Below are 9,297 nucleotides of genomic sequence, written 5' to 3'. Positions count from 1 at the left end.
ACGGACGGAACTCAACTGAAGAAGTACTTTCCTAAAAACAGATACTTAACTAGGTTAGTTCAGTTAGGCGAAAATATAGGTTGAAATCAACCCAATGAATAGATCGTCCATCTCTTATTGATAATTATTTGATCACGTTGATCGATCTCCGCGTTGGGGAGGTGGAGGAGGAAGAGGAGGAGGAGGAGGAGAGGATATTATTATGGCTGCACTCACACCGCCCGAGATCCGAGGACTTGTGACAGACGAGGTAAACCACAGTTTTTTTTAAACGACACAGTTTTGGGGGGGCTCAGCTCAATCATGTTTGCACAAATGTTAGCCTGTCAGCTAATAGAGGTTAAGTTAACACTGAAGCTAGATTAACGCTATTATTAAACATGAACAACTGTAGATTATATGCGTGTATATAGCGACCGTGGAAATTCATAAACAGCTATAGGATACAAAATGTGTCACTCGTGACTCGTGATTTGTCGCAAAAACTCCATGCTTGATGAGGGGTGTCCCTTGTCAAAATGAACAGATCTACAAGCCCAAACGGGTCGAAGCGACCCGTTTGGGCTTGTAGATCTGTTCGACACGTTTTTGGGAGGAGAGGAGATCGAGATCTGTACTAGATCTGTTCTTTTTTACAGCAGAGCACACGTCCTACTATACGGAGTATTTGATGTTTGGGTTTATAGATCCCACACAGCTACTATGCTAATGCTAGCTATTATAGCCACCATAAATCAACTCCACAGGTCATACATTCTGTAACTAGTTAACAGCCTGGTTGGTTAACCAGTAACTACATCATAATCTAATCGCCCTGCAGAACACACACACACACACACACACACACACACACACACACACACACACACACACACACACACACACACACACACACACACACACACACACACACACACACGTGATGTCTCTGTCTCTGGTTCAAATTCATAAACATTATCTTAATTTGATTTCTAGAATTTATACTGTAACTTAATGTCAACAACAACTCTAGTTCAATTTCCATCTCTCAAATGATTTGGGGAAAACGTTTATTCTCAATTCACTTCTGGCATCAAGAATTCCCCTCTCTCTCGCTCTCTCTCTCTCTCTCTCTCTCTCTCTCTCTCTCTCTCTCTCACACACACACACACACACACACACACACACACACACACACACACACACACACACACACACACACACACACACACACACACACACACACACACACACACACACACACACACACACACACACACAATATGATATTTACTGCCCACAGTGCCAAAACTACTAGTTCAACTGGTGTACTGACCATTACTAGCTGATCTACATCAATCTATTACTGTGCTTAACTGACCAGCCAACTGGCCTGACCTGAACCCCACAGATAATCTAGGTTGTATTGTCTAGAGGAAGGTGTGGGACAGTAGATTCAACAATACAAATTCATTTACGGCTGTTATCAAAGCAAACCTGGGCTTCCATAACACCTCAACAGTGAACAGGCTGATCATCTCCATGCCACGCCCCGTTGATGAAATAATTTGTTCAAAAGTAGCCCAGGCCCCAGACCAAGTATTGACAGGCTGCATACATTAATATACTTGACAGATGGTCGACATTTCTCGTAATAAAATCGTAAAATATTCTAATATTTTTAGATTTTCATGAGCTGTATGCCATATACTCATCAAGATTAAAACAAAAACACAAGGTTTTAAATACCGTACTTCACTTTATGCACAATGAATTGAGAATATGGGGCACACCTCATGCACAATGAATTGAGAATATGGGGCACACCTCAGTATAATGATTGTAAGGTAGTTACAAGCATGTTGCAAGGAGTCGCATGGCGAATCATCGGTAGTGCAATTTGGGCTTTAGGGTTTGCTCTGGTCAATAGCCTTAAGGACTTCCTTCTCCTTAAGGCTATGGGACTCTCCATTTCCTGCCACCGCATGACATGCAGCAAAGCCTCTCTACTTCTGCTGTTTTTGTGATGAAAATAGCCTACTTTCCTTAGTGGACGCACTCTGAGCCCCCCACCACACGGAAGGAAAAATTAGAACAATGAGATTTTCTCTTGGCAATATCTGCAGAGGGCGCAGTACAGTAACTACAAGTATTTTTTTCTTCTGATGAAAAAAATATGAATTTGAATACTGTACATACTGTACAGAACCCTAAAAGGGGTTCCCGTCCAGAAGTGTTAACAGTTGTTAAGGCTATGGTCCAGAGGTAGGGTTAGATAAACCGGGAATTATCACCCGGGGAACATAGATAGGCTCCCCTAATAATCTATTAAGAAATTACTAGTATTTGACTATTACAGAAAAACTGGATTTTCAATGGGAGCACTGTGTATTTACGGTATGCTAGAAACACCAAGCAGTGTGACAGGTTCTAAGTGTCTGTCTATCTATCTATCTATCTATCTATCTATCTATCTATCTATCTATCTATCTATCTATCTATCTATCTATCTATCTATCTATCTATCTATCTATCTATCTATCTATCTATCTATCTATCTATCTATTGTTGCTGGAAGTTGAAAAATGTTGAGGTTTTTAATTGGCTGTGCGTTTAAGAGCGCTTTCTGTTTTGAGCAAGGAAAAACAATTTGGTGGACACAGAAACAACTTCCGGTCTGGCCAGGCTTTCCGAACTAGTTCGGAGAGTCAGGACATCTGGGGGTACATGAGTTCTGACGTCAATTTGTAGTTATATCTCCTAAAAAAAAATTGGACGTTGTGTAACATTGTGTTTACTGGTTGATATTATTTTACTTATGTGTGTTACTTAATATGTGGCTTGATCTGCATCTATAAATGTTGATTGGAAATATATTTTTTGGTTCAGAAATGTCAGCATATCTGTGGTTCGAAGAAATGTAGAATGCAAAGAAAACAAGTTTTGTACATAATGGCTCAAAACGCAGAAGAATTGGAAGAGGCTGAAAGAGCAAGTAGTTATGGGGAAGTGTTTTATATCGGATTGTTATCACTGATCTGGTGTGCTTGGTCGCCTTTTCATCCATTTCCAAACTCTTAAAAGAACAGTGGAGCAGACCTACAATCTCACCGTGAGCCTGTAGATGGGCTATTTTAGCTATTTTTCTAAATGTTTTAAAGTATAAAAGGAGACGAAATAATGTGATGAAAACCAGGAAAAGACGACACATATCACGATAATAGGATTTCCAAAATCACAATCATGTCACGATATCAAATTTGTATTGATTTATTGCCCAACTACTGTATAGCAGTTATACTATGAGTAGAAGACAGCATAGTGGCATCAAACATTGTCACACAAGCATTATGAACCATGTCTTGACCCCATGAGCATGATACCATGTACCAATTCATATACTATGACATGTTTTTTCCATCTATTTGTTAAAGTAGAAAATTAAGTATTGTATTCATTTAGTATTGTATTATTATATTATATTATATTATATTATATTATATTGTCATTTTTGTTGTCATTAAAGGAGGAAACTAGAGTCCTGAGAGTGAAACTTATCGCTGGAATCGGACTGGCGAAGAAAGATATACTTGGAGCCAGGTGAGTCTATATTCTAGATTAAAACAAAGTATTTGCATCATTTATTATGGACATCATTATGGATGTTTTAATATAATATGCTATAAACTACATCTTATATATCGTCTCTGTTGGGTGTAAACCTCATATGTTAAAAAACTGTTACTTTTCAGGATTCAAATTCAAAACCATCAAAAGTAGCAGATATACAAGTTCAAAACATGTGGCTTTGTGCCACGTTTCGAGCTTGTAGATCTGCTACTGTTGAGGCTTTTGTGTGACGCTGCACTAAGATCAAGTAGGGCGTTAATTAAAAAAAAAACCAATATGAATATGTAATACTGCAACCTATTGCTTTGTTGTAATGTTTCTAAAGTCTAAACTATGCCTGTACAGTGAATGAATGTTGTTGTTATTTCTGCAGTGACCCATATGTCAGACTGTCCCTCTACGATCCCATCAATGGAGAATTAACAAGTCTTCAGACTAAAACAAAGAAAAAGGTGAGTATCAGTGGACAAAGACGTTGCAGTTTTGGATTATTATTATTACTGGGTTGGTACTGTATTTAACATATAATTTCTATTTCTTCTTACATTTCTGAAGACATTGGACCCAAAATGGAATGAAGAATTCTATTTCAGAGTGAGTGATTTCTTTTATTATTTAAGCTTTAACAGTTAATCAAACTAATGTCATCAATTAAAATAATAATAATCTATAATCAAAATACAATGCATCACGGTGCAAAATGTTGTGAGCTTTTACAGTACATCAGCAAATGTTGCTATTTTTTCACGATATACATGTACGACTAAGTATAAAATAGGGCTATTCAGACTTTTCGTGTAATTATTCGATTACGGTAATTGAAAAAGTAACTTGTAGAGTACTAATCACTAAGGAAATTAGTGAGGGAACCTACAGCTTCAGCTATGGCCTCCCCCATTACAAATCCCCATCTATCTATCTATCTATCTATCTATCTATCTATCTATCTATCTATCTATCTATCTATCTATCTATCTATCTATCTATCTATCTATCTATCTATCTATCTATCTATCTATCTATCTATCTATCTATCTACATCCATCCACATCCATCCATCCATCCACACATCCATCCATCCATCCACACATCCATCCATCCACACATCCATCCATCCATCCACACATCCATCCATCCACACATCCACACATCCAGACATCCACAACAGAGCATAGAGATAGAGACAGCAGCTTGGTCACGAATTGAGAGGGCTTTATTTGTGCCCGTGCAGAGCCAATGTCTCTGAGTTAAGGCCCTTGCAAAAAACAAAGCTAAACAGCGTGTACACGTAACCGCGCAACAAAATCACAGGACCGCACTCACGTAAATACGCTTGCGTTGTCGCACCGCGGCTTCTCCGAGCAAAAACGCAGGTCTCATTGAAAATGAACTATAGGCGCGTTTTATAGCTCCCCGTTTGCAAGGCCCTCTAGCCATTATCAGGATGCGTGCCCGGGGAGCAGTTAGGGGTTAAGTGTCTTGTTAAGGGTCCCAGAGGAAACGTCGATACATAGACTGGGCGAGTGGGGGGGCAAGCAGCGACCTTTTAATTCCCTGATGCCCTCTCTACCACTTATCTATGCCTACTAATTACATTATCGGAAATACTATTACTATATGTAATTAAGCAGGAACTGTACATTAGCCTTTCTTATGGCTGACACCTACAGTACATGTTTCAGCAGGAGCCTTTGTCAGGGTGTGAATTCAATTCAAAGCAAAGGCAATTATATTATGTAACAACTAATAAGCTTCTGTTAGGAACTAAGGATTATGTAAAGAAGGACAAATGCGTCACTTTCTTGGTCTGACAATTCTAGCTGGCTGATTCTCCAGTGGTCGCCAGGCACTCATTGGGAGGCAAACTGGGGCAGAAAGTTCGATGGAATGCACTTAAATCAATGAGAGCCGGGTGAACAAGCTTAACCACTTAATCCATAGATTCCCTACAGCCTGGAGTCCCCCAGGGGCCTATGCAAGGTCACCTCCTCTTTTCCCCCTCTACCAATATATTCACTGAAAATAACAGCTCTACGAGCTTACAAAGCGTCAAAGGTCTCATTCGCAATCATTACAATATTGTTTATTCATAAGCTGGCCATGGTCCAGCTGTCTCTCATTGACTTCAATGCGCCTCCCAGTCTTTGGCGCATGCTATGGCATATAACATCTGTTCTATCCTTATATACATATACCCAGGTTTGTCTTGAAAAAAAACATTGCGGGTGAGCAATGCATACTGTGTATATATTTATATATTATATATATATATATATATATATATATATAGTACTGACCCAATAAGGATCATGCACTTCTACAAAGAAAACATCTATATAATTATTTTTATAAAAAAACTTACAGTACAGTATCTGTGCAAGATTAATGTGAAATCAATAGGTTCGTTGAGCTGGAATTGTAGTAGCTTTTAGAGTCAATATGAGTAGGTTTTACTTGCAACATTACCATAAATAATCACCTACATAAAAGGATTAATTCCATTTAAAACTAGATGTATTATTTAATATACACCAATTACTATATATACAATAACATTGAAACAGAGGCATTGGAGAGATATCACACAGTAAAATCCTTAGGTTTCGTTTAACTCTGAAAAGTGTACAAATGTAACCAAATAGACCCACTCCTCAGAGTTAAAATGACATGGCGTACAAATTACAAATATTATGGCTATGGAAATACAGCAGACTACCTTTGTGGTCTTGGTTGGGTTGTGTCAAATATGCATGATCTCTGTTGCTTTAAGGCCCTCCTCCACTATTTGTAGCATTTTTGCCTTACTTGTCTTACATAATTATACAAAATGTGTTCCTTCAAACGTCCTATAAACAAGTCTCAAATGGTAGCCTCAGGACATGTGTCATATTTCAACAGATAGAGGCTACTCTCCAGTAGATTTCACAACAATGGTTTATCTGTCTGTCAAAAGATACAAGCACCCTTATTATGCCTTGATACATCATTATTTGATATGGGTGGCCTTGATTTCGCTTACATTGAGAGCTCTAAATATGGGTAAAGTCGGCATGATTATGGAACTAACATCCTAAAACACATAAAGATTTTAAGGTATTACTGTATAGTATGTTGTCATATACACAATTATAATAGAATAGATATTATGATAGTTATTCTTGAGGGTTAGGTTTAGGGTCTTTTTTTCCCCATAGCAATTTTGCAATAACTCATTGTTTTTTTCACCACTCATCTGTTCTTGTTCTGTATTGCATTTTAAGCTCCTTTTAACAATATTTGGCTCTAGTTTGTTGTCGAATCATCGCTCTACCGTTATGATTAGATCAGATTAGATTAGATTTGATGTACTTTATTGTCCCCTGAAGGATATTTGTCCTCTCTCATTTAACTGGTCCTAAGGAGCAGTGAGCAGCCACAGGTTTGAATTAGATTATGTTACTGTTGATCAATTCAAAATTACAGTCGAAGTCTAAGACATTGCTGTGAGTTAAATTAACACAAGGCACTTTACTGTACATGTAACATGTGTAGACCTAGACTTTTCAATGAAATGGATATGGATTATTTTCTTACTATAATAAATTGTTTTTTTTTAATTATTTAATCGGTTAAATCGATTAGTTCAATTAACTGTTGCACCCCTAATGTTATGGTTATGTGTTATATTTTAGGTTCATCCTAGGGATCATCGTCTTCTGCTGGAGGTGTTTGATGAAAATCGTCTGGTAAGTTTTCCATATTCGGTAGTTCTATGTTTGTTAGTTCCACCATGGCACATGGACTTAAGCAATGAAGCAGTGATTATTGTACTGTGGCAATAATCACGTTAAACCACACCCTCAAGTGTAATATTGAAATTACACAGTTACCCTTAAAACTAAGGGTAACTGTATAAAAAACTAATGACAGATGTAGTCACTACGACCACAAATGTCCCAAGAAACTAGCTAGCCTAGCCACCGAGTTTGCTAGCGCTCTGGTAAAACAGAGCAGCTGAATTCTTTGTTTTGATTAGGTGGTGAATGTTGCTGGTTTGATCCACGGCTAGAAGCCGTTTCAACCAATCAGATAGCTTCCTCGAAACGACCTGTTGTATAATTATTCTTACAGCTGTGGGGTTTTTCCTGTGTGAGCTACAACACTATGTATACTGCTCTTCCTGTTTTAGAAATAGCTGTAATAGTATATGCTTTTACCCTGCTGTTATCAAACCATACTGTATAACATAGTAGCCGGCAACACGCAAGCTCATTCACAAGTAACGCGTCACATTGCGAATGCATTTTGAACTTTTTCATATTTCTTTTGAAAATATGTGTGAATGGCCCAAAATAGGGCCGCCAGTTTGATAGCGGTATAGCAGGCAGCAACACAAAGAGCCAGAAACGACGGCATAGAAGAGTTTACTTGAACACAAGTGGTCACTGACTGACCTTTCACCTATGTGGGTTTCAGCTTACATGTTTTTACTGTTTACATGTACAGTAATAGACTGCAGGCACACAATCCAATCCATAGGTTCCATATGGAATGGATTTTATTGAAGGTCTAAACAATCTTAAAAAATAATGAAAATGTATGTCATTAATAATCATAATAACAATATTTTTTTAAGGCATTTTTTCAAAACGACAGAATAAAATTGCAGGATGAATTAAAAACATTTTGTAAAGATATGGTAACTGCATCGAAAAATCTATTTTAATTTCAAGAATCAAAGTATATCAAAATGTAAACTACTACATATTGTATCGTATCAATTTGCAATGCCAATACTCGATTGTATCAATATTAAGTATACTAGAGCGTTGAATTTAGCAATTTTACGAAGAAAAAATCACAGACCCACAGGAAAGAGGCCAGGGTGCCAGCCCAGTGTTTAAAAACAAACACTCAGTCAGGAGTACACATTAATCACGGTTTAAAAGCCAGGGAATAGAAGTGAGTTTTAAGATGTGTTTTAAAAACAGGTAGTGTTGGAGCCAGCCTGACACGGCTAGGTAGCTGCTTCCACAGTTTAGGAGCAATGACTGAAAAGGCTCGGTGCCCTCTTCTCTCACACCTTGCCTTAGGGATGACAAGGAGCATTTGATTGGCTGACCTCAGTGATCTAGATGGAACATAGGGTTTTAGGAGATCGGAAACATAAACTGGCGCTGATCCATTTAAAGAATTTAAGATTTAAACAATAAAATCTTAAAATGGATTCTGAAACGTACTGGGAGCCAGTGGAGTGTGGCTAAAACGGGTTTTTTCTCGGGTTCCTGTTAAAAGCCTTGCGGCAGCATTCTGAACAAGTTGAAGGCGGGAGAGGGATATTGTCCATGTATCGTATTGTCAACCATGTATCGTGATACGTACAGTATCGTATCGCTGTTAAAATGTATCATTACACAGCCCTAGTAATCAAACAACACAATTTGATAGGCCTGTTGATACATTTGACAAGTTTGAATACATTATTTAAAAGGAGCCTGTGATTGATCAGCCTGATCTGGTCAGGCAGGTCGTTCCAGAGCAGAGACGTCACCCTTTGTCCTCCTTTGTCCACTCACCAAGAACCTCGTGTTCACTTCATGTCATCACTTCCTACAGTATGTTGTAAACGGCTTGTTGCCATTTCAGGTTTTGTCATTTGTTGTGAAATGTAAGTCGTCTTCAGTCGGTGACTCAGTGATATGGCCCAAT

General features: G+C 38.1%; 1 protein-coding gene across 1 annotated transcript in view; it reads left to right on the top strand.

Moving 5' to 3' along the window:
* nedd4a (NEDD4 E3 ubiquitin protein ligase a) overlaps nucleotides 1-9,297 on the top strand; it is a 61,324-nt gene continuing 52,027 nt past the window's right edge. Inside the window, exons 1-5 of the mRNA XM_083759826.1 lie at nucleotides 1-250; nucleotides 3,506-3,579; nucleotides 3,983-4,061; nucleotides 4,165-4,203; nucleotides 7,281-7,334. Coding sequence (XP_083615952.1) covers nucleotides 203-250; nucleotides 3,506-3,579; nucleotides 3,983-4,061; nucleotides 4,165-4,203; nucleotides 7,281-7,334 — 294 coding nt within the window. The 5' untranslated portion in view covers nucleotides 1-202. The remainder of the gene's footprint in view (nucleotides 251-3,505; nucleotides 3,580-3,982; nucleotides 4,062-4,164; nucleotides 4,204-7,280; nucleotides 7,335-9,297) is intronic.

This window comes from Protomyctophum parallelum, assembly GCF_964188405.1.
Source record: "Protomyctophum parallelum genome assembly, chromosome: 2".
NCBI classification, from domain to species: Eukaryota; Metazoa; Chordata; class Actinopteri; order Myctophiformes; family Myctophidae; genus Protomyctophum; species Protomyctophum parallelum.
The sequence above is the reverse complement of the archived record's forward strand: the minus strand, read 5'-3'. Positions and strand labels throughout refer to the sequence as shown.